Source organism: Rutidosis leptorrhynchoides, chromosome 4 (assembly GCF_046630445.1).
Source record: "Rutidosis leptorrhynchoides isolate AG116_Rl617_1_P2 chromosome 4, CSIRO_AGI_Rlap_v1, whole genome shotgun sequence".
Taxonomy (NCBI): domain Eukaryota; kingdom Viridiplantae; phylum Streptophyta; class Magnoliopsida; order Asterales; family Asteraceae; genus Rutidosis; species Rutidosis leptorrhynchoides.
In genome coordinates, this window is record NC_092336.1 from 20,059,474 (window position 1) to 20,079,869 (window position 20,396).

General features: G+C 32.3%; 2 protein-coding genes across 3 annotated transcripts; one reads left to right on the plus strand and one right to left on the minus strand.

Moving 5' to 3' along the window:
• Window positions 1–241: 241 nt before the first annotated feature.
• On the plus strand, window positions 242–3,949 carry LOC139843664 (MICOS complex subunit MIC10-like). The gene is made up of 3 exons (XM_071833784.1): window positions 242–433; window positions 3,501–3,604; window positions 3,713–3,949. Exons 1-3 carry the CDS (start codon window positions 304–306, stop codon window positions 3,716–3,718), a joined length of 240 nt encoding a protein of 79 aa, XP_071689885.1. The 5' UTR covers window positions 242–303; the 3' UTR covers window positions 3,719–3,949.
• A 91-nt stretch (window positions 3,950–4,040) lies between these two features.
• On the minus strand, window positions 4,041–6,781 carry LOC139839917 (uncharacterized). 2 transcript variants are annotated; one of them, XM_071830129.1, is made up of 6 exons: window positions 6,671–6,781; window positions 5,897–6,016; window positions 5,733–5,807; window positions 4,646–4,741; window positions 4,421–4,562; window positions 4,041–4,328 (listed from the first exon to the last, which is right to left on the minus strand). In XM_071830129.1, the coding sequence occupies exons 1-6, from the start codon at window positions 6,734–6,736 to the stop codon at window positions 4,168–4,170; spliced, it is 660 nt and encodes a 219-aa protein (XP_071686230.1). In that variant the 5' UTR covers window positions 6,737–6,781; the 3' UTR covers window positions 4,041–4,167. The 2 variants fall into 2 exon arrangements, with proteins under 2 accessions (XP_071686230.1, XP_071686229.1); XM_071830128.1 differs by having other exon boundaries at window positions 4,646–4,780.
• Window positions 6,782–20,396: the final 13,615 nt, after the last annotated feature.

A 20,396-nucleotide genomic window follows, 5' to 3' on the forward strand; every position in this document is an offset into this window, starting at 1 on the left:
CTCATTATAAGTCACTTATAATGAGTTACTTATAAGGCCTTAAAATAGCAGATTACTGAGTAGTGGCCCAGATACAGAAATGCCCATAACGAAGGTGGCCCAGATAACTTTCTACAAGCCCAAACGTAAAAAATAAATCATTTTGGGCATCCATTATTTACGATTATGCCATTAATTTCAGAACGTATGAATCAAACATCATCTCCTTTCGTCGGCTCGTGAAAACCCTGGGTAACAATTTCCCCCTTCTGTTTGCAGTAAATCAAAAGATCGAACCAACTAGATCTTGAATCCAAAAAAAATATGTCAGAAAATGAACAGATTCCGCCTCAATATGATCTGAATGCAAAATGGGATGCTTGCTTAGATTTAGGTCTTCGTCGATTCGCATACGCCTCTGCTTCCGGTGCTCTCGCCGGACTTTTACTTTTCCGTGAGTTTTTATTGCACATCGTTAGTTATTTGATACATATTTTATGTAATTACTCTATATATTTTTTTGTTTAATGTTTTTGGATAGCGGAAATTGATTTGTTTCGATACACTTGAATTGAATAATGTGTATATGTGAACTCATTCGATTTTTGTAACAATTGGATGAAATTGTAGCTAAATTATAAATTGAACTAATTCTACATATACTCTATAATTTAAAATCCGACACCAAATATGCATTTTCTTGTATCAATTTACTGAACCTTTTACCTAGTAATGAAATTAAAAACCTAATATTTTTTTGGGGGGAAATAATCTTGTTTTTGAATGGGGGAATCCGTTATGAGATGGAACTAATAATGCTTAATCACAACATAGATGAACTTCAGAAATGCAAGATTTGTTTATCTTGCTGGTTTGTCAAACCTACAAATATACTTCTTAATGATTTGAATATAAATGTAAAGTATTAGAATTGTTTGATCTGTAGAAACGTAAATATTTGCTAGTTTAGGAACAAAACTGCAAAATAAATTAAAAGAACTTATTAATTAGAACATTATTAAGTAGGAATACCATTCTACAACTATGCGTAGGATTTGGCCTAATTCCGTATGTAACATATGGTCTTTTATGGACGAGCACTATCACTGGATTAATGAATAAGTTAGTAACTGGTTTTTATGTGTTCTGTTTCTGTAGCTTCTGATAATTGTTAAACCCTACAGCTATCGTATTTGTTTGTCAACATTGTGTTCTTCTTTTGGACTCGTAAATGATGAAATCGATCGGCCATTGTGTGTGGAGTTAGAATTTTAATCAGGCGTGGTTGTGTTGGGGGGCTTAAATTTATTACTAGTATTTTTACACTATTTAGTTAATTTAAATGTTTTTCCTATTTTGCAAATTTTTTCTTCCAACTTGATAAGTACTAATTTCTTGTGTGATTCAAAAAGTTTGTATTACTAATTAATAAACATGTAACCATATATATTTGAAATATGGAGCCAGGTTTAAACCACTACTTAGTTCCGTTTGATAATGTTGTGATTGAATCTCACCTAGTTATATTGATAATGGTTTATAGTATTTTATTTCTTTTCTATTCTGAATATAATTCGATTTACCCAAACAATTTCTTAGGTTTCGTGGTATAATTGGGTATTTAGGTTGATTGTATGTTAACTATGTGGATTAAAGAGAATATATGGAGTTAATGAAAAGGATACTTAGGTTGCAGGAGAAGGTCAAGGTCTTAAGATAAGATGGTGTGGCAAGAAACAAATTTGTAGATGTAGCAAAATATGTAGAATGACTTGCATTCAAGTTTCCATTCATGTTACCTAATTTTGTTCGTTGATAATCTACTTGTGTATGTCATCAACATTCAAGATGTCAAGTAAATTCTTTCGACGTATTTGCGCTCTTTTGTATAGCAACACTATATTCCGTCTATACAATCATGGTTGTAAAAGTCACCCAACTGGTTGTGAATTTGAAGTTGTCCGAGTAGTCTTCGACTTGGTTGATTTATTCGGTGAAAGTTATAAAAGTCCAATTTAGTAAGTCAAAGTCAGATTTAATAGGTTATAGTCGTATTTATTCGGTCAACGCATGTCATATCCAATCTAAGTCAAAGTTGATCGACATACAATTAGTCCCGGAGTAGTCCCGACAAGGTCCTGGCCGATTAGTCCTGACAGCTGGCAAGGTCCTGACCGATTAGTCCCGACAAGGCCTTGACCGACTACTTTATTGCCTTGTATACAATATTTATTCCATATGAAGTTCGGGTTTCCCTGTTCGGGTTACCTGGAGGACGAGTAATCCAACCCCATACTTTACCGTACACAACCCAGGAATCAGGGGCGTAACTATTTGGGGGCAGGGTAGGGCGCCCGCCCCCAGTGGATTTGCAATTTTCAGTGTAAAAATTTTGGGTTTTTCGATTTTTCCCCTAGTGGATTTTTTTTGCCCCAAAACCTACATATTTTGCCCCAAAACCTTCAAATTTTGCCCAAATTTCTCCAAATTTTGCCACAAAACCTTCAAATTTTGCCCAAAAACCTTAAGAGTTTGTCCAAAAACCTCCATAATTTCCCTAGAAACCTCAATTTTTCCCCCCCAAAACCTCCATATTTTTCCTAAAAAAATTGCTACGGTTTTAAGTTCTTTTTTCCCCCGGTGAAAAAAATCCTAGTTCCGCCACTGTTCCTGGCTATTTCCAACCCTTCCCTGGCCACCTCAAGATGTCAAGGCCCAACAAAGAGATTCTAAAATACTAAGGTGGTTAGAAGTACCTTCTTTAAAACATTTATTGTCGATCAAATTTCCGTTAAGTAGCTTTCTTGGGTATGGCAGGGACAAGACATGTTATCTAATCCGTAGTTGTCACATATTAAATGCACTTTCAGTGAAATGTTATCATTGCTAAAACAGAAAATGTCTTGTCAACTTTTCATATATCTTACAAATGGATATTGTATGTTTAGGTCACCCAATCTGGTACGTTAACCCTAATCTAGCAAGCGATACTCAATATGAATTTGTAAGGGCATTTTCAGCCTTACAAGTTCTTGGCTGAAAGTGGCTTCAATGAAACCAAAATTGATATTTTAGTGGGCATTATTCTTGCTTTGATGTACACCTTTGACTACTTGGTTGGCATACATATACATTATTCCATTATATCTGTTAGAAATGTACATAAACAATTGTAAATAGACATATATCCGACAGGGAAAACATATTGTTAATCTAATTGAAAGATTATCATGACACCTGCCGGAATCAGTCCTAAGGTAGGTATTGTTCAAGTGCCATATTAACATTTTTAAGTACTCGCCGTTTACTGTTTATTTTAGATACACTGATTGTGTGTAATACCGACATTACCTTATGTTGGATATAAGATAAACCGATTTAATGTTGATATTGTGATAAGAATATATAATTTCGAAATAATTGTTGAAAAGTGAATACTATATAACTGTAGTAATATGTAAATATTCGGATAGTTCAATTTATACTAACATGTGAATTGTTTTATAAATATTCATTGCTAGGTTCCCCGGTTACACGCTGGGCAGCAATTGCCTTTGGTGCGGGAATTGGTATTGGTTCTGCATACTCAGATTGCTCTCAAAAATTTGATACGCCAGTTGCCAAGGTCAGTTTTGTCACTTTAAGTAATATGTTATGCTTTCATTACTGGTGTGTAGATATTTTGCAGCATTAGTATGAAATTCTTTTACCAAATGTTTTGCTAATTAATCAGGATTGAAAAATGAGAGTTGTGGAATTATGTGGAAGTATTATAGTGAAGATTGATGATGTTTCAGAATCAACAAAAAGGCTTTTGATTTTAACTTTTGTATGAATTAGAAGATGAGTAATATATTCTGCTCATGTCTTTTTTTTATTTATTTATAATACATACATATTACATATGATGTACAATCAAATCTATTTAGGTGGTGTCACCTGATTCATCAATTTGGGAGTTTTAAATTGCTGCAAGTACATGACATATATATTGTGCTTGATTAAAGGAAAAGTGTCAAATGCATGCTCTTTAATATAAATGTATATGTAAATATAAAAAATGAGTGGGAAAATATGACATTTTATGTATGAAGAAACCTCATTCAAATTGTAGTCATATGTATAGACAACTATAAATTAAAGAATTAAACAGACTATTTAATGTGAAGATCTACAATACAGTAATCATTATTGCATGTTCAAGGACTGAATAGCAAGCTTGGCTGCAGTCATTGAGGCACAGTTTTTGACAAAACTCAAAGAGTGTTCTAGTCGTTCTATTGTTTCTTTAACATCCATTGCTTTCAGTTTTTCTTCCTGCAATCTTAACATTTCTGAATGTGTTGATCCTGTCATTATAACATCCATGTACAATTTATCAGAAGATTATTGGAATTATAATCAATTAGTAAGGTCACAATTTAAAAAGAAAGTTATTTACCTGAAACATTTTGAAAAGCAGCGAAGGACACACGTTCAGCAAATGATGGAATGAAACCTTCTCCACAGTCTACAGAAGGTTCTTTTAGAGCCCATTCTAAAGAGTTTGCTGTTTGCGTCTGCAATGGTTCATCCTTGGCAGCCTAACCAATAAGCATGCAAAACAACACACCTATAACGTTAATTTTTTTTTCGAGTATTATAGTATACGGTAATGGAAATTAACCTTTAATTTTATTTCCAAGCTATTTAAACCACGAATAGCTTCTTTCAGTTCCAGAATTTTCGAACTTATTTCAGTTTCATTCTGTGGTGTGTTGTCCTTCAAGGGTAATACGATACCTTCTAAGAAAGGTTCTGCCTGCAGAATCAATGAAAGTAAGCAACTTAAATAATAATACATACTTAAAAGCAAGGTTGCAAAAATCGCTACTAAGAGAGTACTCGGCCGGGACTGTTTAGGGAGCACTCGGCAACTCGGGGAGTACTTGAATGTTGACCACGTTTGACTTTGACCAAGTTTTGACCTTTTCCAACTAATCCTGAGTTTTGGCCGAGTTTTGACTGATTTCCCGAGTAATCCCGAGTGTTGACCGAGTTTGATCAAGTTTGACCGAGTTCTCGTCTAGTGATTCCGAGTTCTGCAACACTGCTTAAAAGTCATCTTTAAAGTAAAAAATGAAAAATGTGATGATCAGCCAGGTTAGGTTACGGGTCAAAACATGCAACCATGAAAGTATGGGTGGAAAAGTATCAAACTGACACACGGACATATTTTAGGAGCTTCTAGTTTTTATAAAAAAGCTAATATCTAATAAAAGCTTCGCTTGGTTACACGAGCCTAAAGCTTTTAGAAGGATGGAAAAAACTAGAAGTTAAAAGTTAGTAGAAGTAGCGTTTGAGACAAAGCTCCTAACTTTTGTCAGTTACTCTTTTTTTAACAGATTTAGCTACTATGGCAAACACCTAAATACATCTAAAAAACTAACAACTACCGGCTACCAACTAGTTTTACCAAACATACCCAAAGTCCGGCTATAAAACAATGTTCTTACAATAATAATCTCCATGTTTGGAATGAAAGCAATCTAGAAAGTTGTATGCAATGAAATAGCCATTGGGCGACTTCCTACTCATCTGAACCATTTTAGTTTAAGCCAAATATTTTAATTTGATCAATCTAAAACAAATCACAACCCAAGCGTTTATAAGAAAATGGATATGATATTACCACCTCTATTCATATAAATAGACATAGACATTGCAGAAGAGGTGAGCTAACAAAATAAAACTTAAATTACATCTTTTGTTACCTTTGCAAATTGAACTAGCGTGACACGACCAAGTCCTCTAATAGAAACTAAGGCCCCAACATCTAATTGTTCAACCTGTCACAAAACTGAGAACACTGAGTTTCACCGAAAAAGATGGAAAAAGATACTTTTCTTAAAAAATCTGATAGCAACTAGAAGCTTACCTTGTCTATAACCACCAAACAAGCATATCTAGCAGCAAAGGATGGTTCTGTGGACGTTGAACTAACAACAATGGGATCCAACACAAAATGCACAAAAAGTTTCTTCTTTTTCAATAAACACTGTAATTACACAAAGATTCATATTAAGTATGTTTACAGGATACCTCGGGCAGACGATTTTTGGCTTCTCATAACGAGCTGGGTTGGATCAAAGGGTTTTGTCCAGACAATGTAAGTTTCGTATTAACAATGTGCGTGCCAATAATGATTACATACACTAAAAGTAGTAAGGTTTTCGCTGTTCGAGTTATCCGGTAAAATGACTTTTTTTACTCTTGAATGCGACCTGACCGGATTCCCTTCCTTGGCCACCACAAAATTTAAACCCGAAGACCTCTTACAAGGATTTTAGGCCCCACCCAGTGGGCTCTTAGTGAAGGTTACATACTTACATACACTATACACTATTTTACTTAAATAATAATTAAAATGGTTTAGGACGTATTAACTGAAAACAAATTTTTATTCTACCATTTCATCCTAATAATTCTCCTAATACTTCAACAAATTGAAATGTGGAATTTGCTAATTTTCTCGCACAGACTATATCTTGATATTTCCATGTGTCAATATCCTAAAGTTAGGATGATTAGTAGGAGCATATATCATTACTAAAGCTAGTAATTATTACTTATGTTACACATAGGCCCCTTTTAAGATGACTCATTTATAGACTGATAATGGGTCGAAATTGCTACATGATATTAACTTTACCTCATCCAACAACTTGAGGTATCTTGCTTCAAATAAGTGAAGTGTCTTAGTTTCTGATGGAACCATTACCTACAATACCATCACAAGGGTCAATGGTATAAACTATTAATATATACAAATTCTAAAGCTATTTTTATTTTATAAAGTTAAAGGAACCAATATTTTCATTCATAGGCAAAAAAAAAAAAAAAAAAAAAAAAAAGAAGAAAGAAACCTGATCAGAAGGAAAAGGAAGAAGTGGTAGTTCCAAGAAACCTGCATAACAATAAGTTTTGAATCTGGATTTCTTATTTTTGTGGTTTGTATTTGAATTTGTTCTTGTTCTTATTCTAGTTGTGAATTTGAGGAAAGAGGTGGGATTAACGTTAGAAACAAGAATATTTGAAGTATAAGTTGTGTGTGTTGTCAAAGGATTCAAGGTAGTTCTGCAACTCATATCTGATGAGTGTAGCAACAACAAGAACAACAACAACAACAACAAATTGTGTGGAGAAAGATTGAGGTTTTTTTACCGTTCAAAATGGTTTGTGGAAATCTGTACGTCCACGTGTGATGTACCCGTGTGACCGGTTTTATACCGAGGCATCTTCTATGGATGCGACTTTGGGTGGATTTTTTAACAACTTTTTCCATAGATATAGATAATTGTTATAAAATATCTAGATTGTGTTATAAAATATCTAGATTGGATGTTAATTTTATTATTATTATATTTCTTGCATAGTAATATTTTATACTATAAATAGACATGTATGGTAACCATTTAAGGTGCATCATTTCTCTTGAAATATCAATATCAATATTTCTTCTCTCCTTCTTCTCTCTTTTTCTCTCTTTGTTCTTATAACCATTAAAGGTAGTTATAAGCCTACTGAATTATAACACGTTATCAGCACGAAGAGCTTAATGTAATCAAAGGATATCTCAAACGATCACAAGTCAGTGATCAAGGTATGAAATTATTAATAATTTTCAGACTCGAATATATCAAACTTCTACTAACATTTTGAACTACTAATTTTTATTAAGTTCTTAGTGCATTTGTATTGTTCTTATTATATGGTTGGCTCTGCCACCTAAATTATATATGGTCGACACTGTCGCCTAACTATCATTTATGTTTACTAACTCTTATTAACTTCACTAACATTTATATTTATGTTATTTAAGTTATATATGGTCGGTTATACCGCCTGAATTATATTTTCTGTAATCTAACTCCTATTAACTTCACTAACATTTATATTTATGTTATTTAAGTTATATATGGTCGGTTATACCGCCTGAATTATATTTTCTGTAATCTAACTCTTATTAACTTCACTAACATTTATATTTATGTTAATAAGACCTCATGATTGTACGCAACACGTCATTTGACAACACGGTACTTTATGTACGCAACACGTCATTTGACAACACGGTACCATGGGTCGAGATTAATTCCGATCAATACGAATACGACGGGGTCTTTATATGTTATCTAACATTTATGATTACTTATGCAATTAATCATTATTTATTTTATGCATACTAATGTTTATTCTTAAATTTATAATTTTAAAAGTTAAAATAAAAAAATAGTTTGTATTTTTATTAAAAGTAAATCTTAAAAGTTAAAATAAGAAAAAGTAGTTTGTACTTTTATTAAAAGTAAATCTTAAAAGTTAAAATACAAAAAGTAGTTTGTATTTTTATTAAAAGTAAATCTTAAAAGTTAAAATAAGAAAAAGTAGTTTGTATTTTTATTAAAAGTATATCTTAAAAGTTAAAGTAAGAAAAAAAAGGATGGTAAAATGGAATAGTTTTTTGTCAAAAATGAAGTATTGAAAATGAAGTGGTCTCCTTCTATAACTAAAAAAATATATATACTTTTATCAAATGAATTTTTTTGTGGCCGACAATTTCAAACACGAGTCCGTGTTTAGTTTATCAAGAATATCTCTTGCTTTGGTGAAAGGTCACGATCACGATATCAGGTGTTGTGAAAGAATTAAAAAATTGGTCAAGTGGCCTTTTAAAAACTAGAAAAAAAAATTTAAACAAAAAGTTTTTTTTATATATTTATAATTTACGGGTAACGTAAAAAAAAGGAAGTTTTTTTTTTAAAAAAAAAAACAAACAAAGAAAGTGTTTAAATGAGTTTTACAGAAAGGGGGAAAGCAAAGTAAAAAAAAACTTTTTTTCAAACAAAGGTAAATGAAAGTAGGACTTAATACAAGAAAAAAGTAAACATCTCCTAGACGTGATAAAATCTATCAATGATAAGTATTAGACTTGATGAGCTAAATGTGACAAAAATGTTTCAACATGTCTTATGTTAATTTTCTAAAATAAGTTATTATTATTCCGAGTTTAACACATATACATATGTTAATTAAAAACAACCTTTTTGTTTTTATGTAGTGTTGGGTTGCAATTTTGGTTGTATGCCATAATTCCATCCAGTAGAGTGACAATAGAAAACTTTTGATGATAATCAATAAAAAACTTTTTTCCAAACTTGTCAAATGTTTTGTTAAAAACGTGACCGTTGAAAAAAGGAGGTTGAATAATAAAACTTAAAAAACAAATTATTTTTTTAAGAGTGTGCATCAAAATGGCCCGTTTAATAATGGGGAGTAAAAATATAGTCAAATTGTTTCAACGAACAAGGGTTCAATTGGATGTCTCTTAAAAAAAATCCGCGGGTACGGGTGATGGATCCAATGGATCCGCATCCACGACCCGCAGGTGCTATCCCTAATTGTGACAAGTACAAATCAACTAAAAGTCTAAAAAATAAATGCTCTTATAGGGACCAAATGTTCACAATAATTGCCTAAGCTAGATATGAAACAAATAGTTCATAAAAAAAAAAAAAAAGGTCGTTGTGCGTTTTCGGGATGATAGCCGAAATACACTTACAAAAGTAGGTCAGCCGTCAATTCTTTATGGCCATATCAACGTAGATCAATAAAATCATTTATGGTTTTGATAAAAGATTAATTAAAAATTAATTGTTTTTTGGTCTTGGATTCTCGGTAACAAAAGCAAAGGTTGTTTTTGGTTGCCACAACAAACAAGACAGAGGTTGTTGACTTTTGTTGTTAAACATGGCACAAGTGAACAATAACAATAGATTATTGTTTTTGAAAAGAATAATGATGCGTTAATTTTATTGTATAAAATAAAATTAAAGAAAATGGTTTTCATTGATGACTATGAACAAACGCAAACAAAGTGTTTGTGGTATTTGGTGATTAAAAAAAAGTGCATCTAAAGCTTCTACTGAAAATAATATGCATCTAAAGCTTCTACTGAAAATTAATGTGCAAGGTACAACGTATAACTATATGGTCAAATTCATTTGAGCCTTCGGAGTCACAAGTATATGATGTATATATATATTACTCAATTAACAAAATAGTAAATCTAAATTAATTCATATGAATAGTAAAACGAAATTAATTAATTTACTATTCACATAAAAAAGCGCATATGATAAAAAGCGCATCGCATATGATAAGCGCATATGATAAAAAGCGAATATGATGAAAAGCACAACGCATATGATGAAAATCGCATATGATTAAAAGCGCATATGGTGAAAAACACAGCGCATATGATTAAAAGCGTATATGGTGAAAAGGATATATGATAAAAAAAAACCACATATGGTGATTTATAAAAAAAAAAAAAAAAACACATATGGTGATTAATGGAAAGCACATATGGTGATTAATGAAAAGTATATTGTGAAAAAGAATCACAAATGTTTCTTGAAAGAATTCAAGGTAAGATATATGAACCAATTCATCCATCATGTGAACCATTTTGATATTTCATGGTTCTAATAGACGCATCTAGCGGATGGTCTCATATTTGTATGTTATCAAGACGTAATATGGCATTTGCAAAGTTTTTTGCACAAATTATTAAATTGAGAACACATTATTCTGATTACACCATTAAAAGGATGAGACTTGATAATGCTGGTGAGTTAACATCTCAAGCATTTAATGATCATTATATATCTACAGGGATTGTTGTTGAACATCCAGTTGCTCATGTGCATACACAAAATTGGTTTAGCTGAATCAATAGATAAACGCTTACAGCTAATAACTAGACAATTGATAATGAGTACAAATCTCTCAATATTTATATGTGGACATGTAAATTTACATGCTGCGACATTAATTCGCATTATACCATGTGGAAGTCGTAAATATTTTCACTTAATACTTGATTTTGGCCAAGAGCCAAATATTTTCTACCTTAAAACATTGGTTGTGCAGTGTATGTTCCAATTGTATCACCACAACACAATAAAATGGTTCTTCAAAGAAAGATGATAATATATTTTGGATATAAAACATCTTCAATCATAAGATATATTGAACCCATGATGGGTGATGTTTTTACAGCACGTTTTGCTGATTGTCATTTTAATAAAACATTGTTCCCTAGATTAGGGGGAGAAATAAAAATAAAAAATAAAATGATGCTTCATGATGTGAACATCAATTAAGGTATATTGAACTCGCACAAAAGAATGTGAAACGAAAGTTCAAAAATAATGCATATGCAAGAACTTGCAAATTAATTACTTTATGCATTTACAGATATAAAAAAGTGACTAAATCATATATACCAGCAATAAATGCTCCAGCTCGAACTGAAATTCCAAAAGCTGGCAATAATGTCACTGTTGAGTCTTTGCCACGCATCAAACGTGGAAGATCAATTGGTTCCGAAGATAAAAATCCTCGAAAAAGAAAATCAGCTGATAATGAGGTAAGAGAAAGTGTTCAAGAAGAACCACAAATCAATATTCCTTCTGCAGAGGATATTGATAAATGTAAATACTAAAATTGCGATAAAATTATGCAATATTATGGAACCAAAATGAAATTAAAATCTCTATGAGATATTTTCATATAATGTTACAATGACATCATGAATAAAGATGATGATCTGAAACTAAAATCTGTCATTGAATATACAAAGTGGACATGATTGAGCTCAATGGAAAGGAGCAAGACGAGCTAAATTAGAATCGCTCGATAAAAGAAAAGTTTTCGGATCAATCGTTATCACTTTTAAAGATGTGAAACATATGGGATATAAATGAATTTTTATCCGAAAAGAAATGTGCAAATGAAGTTACAAGGCAAAACTAGACTTGTAACTCAATATTTCCCACAAAGACCAGAAATGAATTATGAAGAAAACTTATCCTTATGTAGTGAATACAATTACTTATTAGATACTTAATCAACCTGGTAGTTACTTAAATGCATCTCATGGATGTTGTTACTACTTATCTATGTGAATCACTTGATAGTGATATATATATGAATATATCTGAAGGGTTTAAGGTATCATAAGTATCTAATGCAAAACTCAAATAAATGTATTCCATTGAATCACAAAGATTTTTATATGGATTGATACAATAGTATAACCGATTAAATGACTACTTGAAAAAAAAGGGGTATACATATAAACTTATTTTGCACGTATGTTTTATAAAAACAATGTTCGGATATGTGATCGTAGTTGTTTATGTCAATGTTCTTAACATCATATGAACGAATAAAGAGATCTATGAAATCATTCAACTTCTAAAGAATTATTTTGAAATGAAAGATCATGAAAATCTTAACAGATCGGAAGTTCCATATTTTAGTGCAATTGAGGTTCTTATGTATCTTATAGATTGTACAAGACCTGACATTTCTCTTGCAGTTAATTTGTTGGCAAGATTCAGCTCAAATGACAATGGAGCGGGATCAAACACATATTTTGATACCCTTGAGAAACTGCTGATTTAAAATTATTTTATTATAACGTTTCAAAACAAGATTTGGTTGATTATATATATGCAGGTCATTCATCAAATCCTCATAAAGATAAATCTCAAACTCGATATGTATTCCTAAATGGAGATACCACAAAATCATGGCGTTCTTAAAACAAACACTTGTTGCAACATCATCATCAAATCATGACGAAGTGATTGCATTATATGAAACTACTCGAAAATGTGTTTGGTTGAGATCAATGACATAAATCATTATTGATTCTTGTGGACTAGAACGCTATAAAAGACTAACAACTATCTTCACCAACAACTATATATGAAGATAATGCAGCTTGCATAATACAAATGAAAGAAGAGTATCAAAAGTGACTGAACAAAATATAAATACTGACGAGGCGCCAAAGCCATAGACGGTCTTAACGGTCATAAGTTTGATGGAAAAGAATGGTATGTTGGTAAGGCTCAGAAAAGACTACAAAGGAATAGGAATTGAAACAAGGGTTTGAGCAAACCATGAAGGAGACTGTAGACAAATCACAAGGGCTAAACTTGTACATAAAAGATTTAGATGATACAGTTTCAGATGAAAACCTCCGATTCTTCTCATATACTCAAGATCTCGTAAAAGACAACCAGATTAAAATGAGATACGTTCAATCAACAACTCTGCTGATCTTTATACCAAAGCACTGCCAACTGCTATTTTCAGAACACACGTTCATAATATTGGCATGAGACATGTTCAGAAGATGTAACAACTCAGGCGTTGCCTATTTGAGGGGGAGTCAACTCTATGCTGCACTCTTTTTCCCTTAGCTAAAGTTTTATCCCAATGAGTTTTCTTTAGCAAGGTTTTTAACGAGGCAGTAATAGTTATTCTCTAATAAAATTGTCATCCAAGGGGGAGTGTTATAAAATATCTAGATTGTGTTATAAAATATCTAGATTGGATGTTAATTTTATTATTATTATATTTCTTGCATAGTAATATTTTATACTATAAATAGACATGTATGGTAACCATTTAAGGTGCACCATTTCTCTTGAAATATCAATATCAATATTTCTTCTCTCCTTCTTCTCTCTTTTTCTCTCTTTGTTCTTATAACCATTAAAGGTAGTTATAAGCCTACTGAATTATAACAATAATAGTTTTGTAAGCAAGTCATTTTTTTATTTTTTATTTGAGTTCTTTCTTTAACAAATAAATTATGCATTGAACAGTGGTACAATTTCAATCAAAACTTATGTGTCTAAAATCCTTATTGAAAGCCTTTAGGCCTGTCATTAGAAAATTTTTTTTTTCTTTTGTCAAAAAATAAAAACTTTATAACCAATCTTAATTTCAAAAAGAGATAAGATATCAAAAATACACGAGAAAAAACTAAAAACCGAAGCTTGCAAGCAGTAAAGCAAGTCATTTATTTAGAGTTTTTCTTAGTAATAAAGTAAAAATAATGTATAAATGATAAGGTTTTTCTCGTCATCTTCATGAAAAAAGACATATTTTTACTTACATATATACAGTAGATAAATATAAATATAAATGGGTTATCATATTAACATAGCACACATTTTTTCAGGGTAACTTAAACGAGAAAAATCTCTCGTTATAATTCATCTTTTATTTTGTAAAATAAAACTAAAAGAAAAAAATAATGTATACTCTACTTTAAAAAGTATATCATGTATTTGGTGTTTAATGAAACCATGATAATTTAACTACGCAAAAGTCTGTTTTAATTACTTGACGATTAATACTTTGCCCTTCGAATTTAACTATCAGATGAAAATTATGATTTTTCTAAATGCAGCTTAAAGGTTATCCTTGCGAATATAATGTATGCGCTTAATGTACATGAGTCTAATAAGGAATTATAGCGGTATTTCAATCAAAGAGGTTGGGAGTTCAAGCCTCATAGTAGGTATATTGGTGGATTAATTCTTGTAGAGTGTAAGTTGTGCTTCTAAAAAATATAAGGTAGTCATTGACAATGTTGATCACTTTTACGCGAGAAAAGGTGCCACCCTCTAAGCTTAAGTATTCCTCAATATTTGATAGTCAGAAGCTTAAGTATTCCTCAATATTTGATAGTCAGTGGCGGAACTAGGATTTTTTTCACTGGGGGCAAAACAAAAATTTAAAACCGCAGCAATTTTTTTGGACAAAATGTGGAGGTTTGGGACAAAAAATTGAGGTTTTTAGGCAAATTATGAAGATTTTGAGGCAAAAGTTGAAGATTTTTTACTAAAATTTGAAGGTTTTTAGGCAAAAGTTGGAGATTTTTGGACAAAATTTGAAGGTTTTGGAACAAAAGTTGAAAAATTTTGGGCAAAATTTGAAGGTTTTCGGGCAAAATTTGTAAGTTTTGAGGCAAAAAAAAATTCACTAAGGGCAAAGTCGAAAAACTCAAAATTTTTACACTGAAAAAAAATTCACTGGGGCGGGCGCCCCCTGCCCCCAAATAGTTTCGCCACTGTTGATAGTGTACCAGTATCATGAGGGTATGGTGTTAGAAGTCGGGGTTGTAAAACCTTCGTGACTGAAACGGTAATGACTCCGGATTGATCTTTGAATCGTGTGAACACTTTCCTAATCGAATATTTCGACCCTATTAGCCACGGGTTACACGAAGTTTCGATTGGGATAAGACAAAGACAAGATTGTCGTCTTGGCTAAAAGATAACAATCACACAATTGTAGAGATGTATCTTCTAATTGTTTGAAATTGAAAGTGTGTAAAAGGATCAAAATTCTGGAACCTTTTTCAAATACACAAATAGTGTATTTATAATGGGTCAAAAGGTTTCTTGAAAAGTCATAACCTTTTGATTCACACCCATTAGTGACTTGGAAGTTTACATTCATGTATTTAGACTTAAAATGGTCTAAAAACATGTAAAAACGCAGTTTAAATGCCCTGTAACTACCCCAAAACGTTTGGGGTTCAAATGTGCCTTTTGGGTTGAAAAAGCACCTTTTCAGCGTGCCCTTCGTTAAGCCGCGCCGCGGGCTAACAAAGAAAAATTCTTGAAAATTGCCAAAAGTCTCGACCTGAGTTTTGTGCTTTAAGTCGCGCCGCGGGTGGCTGAGCCGCGCCGCGGGCTAAGCCTATCCAGCACTCCAAATTTTGATCTCAAGGTTTTTAACTCGTATGGCCTTTTCAAGTCTCGTTTCGCATTCCACGAGTTCCAAATATCATTTCCAAGTCCAAAGAAAACCTCAAACCACTTCACGTTTTACGAACGTGTACTCCACACTCTCCGAATTCGTGTAACGTATCAATGGTTCGAAAACACTTTCAACATAGTAATCCAATCAACTAAAATGACGTTGGATCATGCTAAAATCACCAACAATTCCCCCCATTTTAGTATGATCCTTGATTACTAAAATACCAACAACTAGAAACTAATGCATAAGTGTAAATGTCACATAGATTGAATTTACACATAGTATATTACACGTTCAAGAATTCGAAAATCAGGGTGCTCTAATAGTTTGAACCCATCAATTCATTTGAAAACCTGTCGATAATATACACATTAGTTCCATACTCTCTAACAATTAACCCCGACACTATTATAAGCCATGTGTCTCAATCCTCTCATGAACATATCAAAAGCTAAGTCCCAAGCTTTCTTGAGGCGGCTTAACCTCATGTTCACGTAGGTAGTTTCTTATAATATTGCTCCCGCGATGCAATTTTTCAAGACAACTATTAAGAAGTATTTAACTTCAACCTCCTTTATCTCACGGGTCCGAACACATACTTTGGGATCATATATTTAATGTGTTCCAATCTTCAGATAGTAGGCTTTCCTCATTGAATTCAGCTCCTAGCGTTGTACTAGAAGGGAATTGGGTATCCCACTATGGAAGATTTAGATGGACTTCAATCCCACAACATTAGCCAACTTTTGCGCGCTTCCGGCTAATGCTTTAGTCAAGTGATTTAGTCAAACTTAGTTGTGACCCAACAAAATTCACATACATCACTTCATTTCGTGATAAACATCACGAAACATCATTTGTCTAAGGCATAAGTGTCTAGACTTTCACTTGTTTCAAATACATGCCTTAGTCAAAGACATCCCATCACTAGGGATCACCATGAACTTTCATCTTATTCATTATGACTTCAATCAATTTCTATTCTTTTGCAATCCTTTATACCAAGGATTTACCAAGTTCTTACTATACCATAAGAAACTTATGAGTACTCAAATCAATTGATTGATTAGTTCTTGCATATGTCCACTTTCCCCAAGTCATCAATGTAAACATATAATTTATACACCCTTGATAATGTATTCCCATTATCCTTGTGTACACAATTATTACCATTACATTACAGGTGAGATTATAATTACAAACATACCTTAGTCAATCCACTTATAAGACTAAGAAGCAATGACAACAAGTTTATAATATCCATGATCTCAACATCAACCTTTTGATCCAAGATACCTCATCTATACCAAGTGTAAAACCAACAACTTGTAGATGTATCATCTTATTGATCAATAGCAAACTCAATATAATTTAATATGCCTTAGGATCACCATTGTGAACTAAACCATAATCCATGGTTGGGTTTCACAAGTACTAAAGTACTTAATCTTCATCACAATGAATTCCTCTAGACCATGCTTAATCTTACTAACATCATGCTATATTGGTCACTTGATGTACACACATACATCATACCACCAATTTTCATGGCATACCGATGCTCGAAACAATTAAGCAATATCTAAACATTGTTCCATATTAAACCATATTTGTTTCACTAACTTGTATCATTTGATAAATCATCAAATAATTTAAGGACATAAATCACCAATGAATAAAGTCTCTCATGGCCATTTGAATTCGTAACAAAATCAGTCACCACACAATAATACAATATTGTCTTGTGACTTTTCCAACGGATTATTACCACCCATTAAATATCTTAACAATTATTATTACCAACAATTTATTGTTTTACCAACAAACACAACAATTAACAATTCATAGGGGGTGTCCATGATTTTCATGTCAATATCCAAAGAATACCAAAAACATATTGAATACATTCTTTTATTGACAACACGGCTATCTTTTATAATCCAATGGACCAAGACATTTTATGTAAATAAATGTGTACGACATTTATTTGAAATACATGGTAACCTTTTCTCCATTTTAAAGTGGAGAGTTAAAACCACAAATCCCAACGACATTCACATGTCATTTACAACACAAATGTCTTATGTGCCAACAGTTACTACCCTTGAATCACAACTTTTGACTTTTAAACCATGAAAACAAATAAAAGTCAACTTCCTCTATAACCAATAACTGTCTTTTCCAATCGTCAACATGACGATTTCCAAAACAGTCATAAGCAAAATGTTTGCTTTCAATAGAATAGAGAAGTCACGATTGTTAATTTATTATGTTTGTATAAAATATGTCAAAATATAGAATCACAAAACATGGCTTTTCACATGCATCACCATCAATAATTAATTATTGATGTACAAATGTAAATGGCGAGAGTTATTTGAAAACTTCATCCATTTTGTAGATCAAAGCGTTTCAAGGAGAGAATTACATTTAATGTTTTCATTGCAACCATTAATTCTCATAAAATCATAATTTATGATATTATATCATATCACTGATCACCATTCATTCTTGCCATCAGGCCAATGAATGCATAAATAATGATCATGAAACACCATATGATCCATTAATATGCATGAAAATATTGAAAAGAAATAATTGTTTCAATATATAAAATATCAACTCTTTCCAATTGAAACATTCTGAATTTATAAAAGAACCACAATTTCTTATAAATCTCAAGCATGTGAATAAAACCACCGAATTTTAATTTGTGCAAAATAAAAGCCATGTATGCATCAAGTATCATTATAGAAATGAACAGAAAATGTGTACCATACACCATTGATGTTGTGATCCCACAGTTCCATAAATTCTGCCAAAATTTCCTTCCATCAACACAGTTCAATTCCTTCACACTTCACATCAAATTGGAAGTCATTTCTCCCACCATTTCTCCGGGCATAGAAGTCACAGTATTCGATTAGACTGTTAGAAGTCGGGGTTGTAAAACCTTCGTGACTGAAACGGTAATGACTCCGGATTGATCTTTGAATCGTGTGAACACTTTCCTAATCGAATATTTCGACCCTATTAGCCACGAGTTACACGAAGTTTCGATTGGGATAAGACAAAGACAAGATTGTCGTCTTGGCTAAAAGATAACAATCACACAATTGTAGAGATGTATCTTCTAATTGTTTGAAATTGAAATTGTGTAACAGGATCAAAATTCTGGAACCTTTTTCAAATACACAAAGAGTGTATTTATAATGGGTCAAAAGGTTTCTTGAAAAGTCACAACCTTTTGATTCACACCCATTAGTGACTTGGAAGTTTACATTCATGTATTTAGACTTAAAATAGTCTAAAAACATGTAAAAACGCAGTTTAAATGTCCTGTAACTACCCCAAAACGTTTGGGGTTCAAATGTGCCTTTTGGGTTGAAAAAGCACCTTTTCAGCGTGCCCTTTGTTAAGCCGCGCCGCGGGCCCTAGAGCCGCGCCGCGGGCTAATAAAGAAAAATTCTTGAAAATTGCCAAAAGTCTCGACCTGAGTTTTGTGCTTTAAGCCGCGCCGCGGGTGGCTGAGCCGCGCCGCGGGCTAAGCCTATCCAGCACTCCAAATTTTGATCTCAAGGTTTTTCACTCGTATGGCCTTTTCAAGTCTCGTTTCGCATTCCACGAGTTCCAAATATCATTTCCAAGTCCAAAGAAAACCTCAAACCACCTCACGTTTTATGAACGTGTACTCCACACTCTCCGAATTCGTGTAACGTATCAATGGTTCGAAAACACTTTCAACATAGTAATCCAATCAACTAAAATGACGTTGGATCATGCTAAAATCACCAACATATGGTGCAAATAATCCTATATAGGTATTGATAAGTTACAAGAATGCATGTGTTCACATACTGTGCTAACAATAGCTCTTAAAGTCGTTGTTAATGTGCATAAAATAAAATGTTTGTACAATCTAATAATTGTCACTCAACTACTCAATTGAACGTGTAACCATTATGTAAAACATGTTATACGCATTAGTAAATTCCAAAAAAAAAAAAAGGAAAAAAAATAGTACGTAGTAAAATTTATGCTTTAAAAAAAAAATATTACTGGGTAGGAGCATTCCCAATGCATTGCCAATGTGCTAGCCAATATTTAGCACAACTAGTCATTGTGGTTTGATAAATGTATGGCGTTGGTCCTTTTCTTATAGTCCTTTTCTTTCTAAAATTATACCAAAAGTCCTTGTGGTTTGATAAATGTATGGCGTTGGTCCTAAACATAAAGCAATGTAATTAGTTAACAGGACGAATTAACTGGCATTAAGTTTAGGAACAGTGTCATGCATTTATAAAACCTCAGGGTCCAGCGGTATAATTCTCTTCTCTTTTTCTCTCCTTCATCTTCATCGTCACAAAATTTTAAAACATAATTTTATTATCCTTTATCTTCATCATCCTTTTTTTTGTTATGTACACAACCAACATGTTTTACAGTGTTATACAGTACAACACTGTAAAACATGTTGGTTGTGTACATAACAAAAATGGTTGTGTACATATCATCACCCATAATTTTATACCATCATCTTCATCATCTCAATTATAATCATTGAATCATTCATTTTAATGTAGATAAAAATTTTATATCCAGTTTTGAAGACCTGTTTCAAATTTCAAAACTAAAAATAAAACAACGCTCAAAAGAAATTCAACTACTAATATTAAACGAATTCTACTACTATTTTCTATTATTTTCTATAAGATATGAAACATCAACAAACTAATCAATAA

Coding starts and splice junctions, on each gene's coding strand:
- LOC139839917 (XM_071830128.1), bottom strand. CDS start 6,736: ATGGTTCCATCAGAAACTAAGACACTTCACTTATTTGAAGCAAGATAC. Junction 4,781..5,732: donor CGCTAGTTCAATTTGCAAAG/GTAACAAAAGAT, acceptor TTGATTCTGCAG/GCAGAACCTTTCTTAGAAGG. Junction 4,563..4,645: donor GCTTGGAAATAAAATTAAAG/GTTAATTTCCAT, acceptor CTTATTGGTTAG/GCTGCCAAGGATGAACCATT.
- LOC139843664 (XM_071833784.1), top strand. CDS start 304: ATGTCAGAAAATGAACAGATTCCGCCTCAATATGATCTGAATGCAAAA. Junction 434..3,500: donor CGCCGGACTTTTACTTTTCC/GTGAGTTTTTAT, acceptor ATTCATTGCTAG/GTTCCCCGGTTACACGCTGG.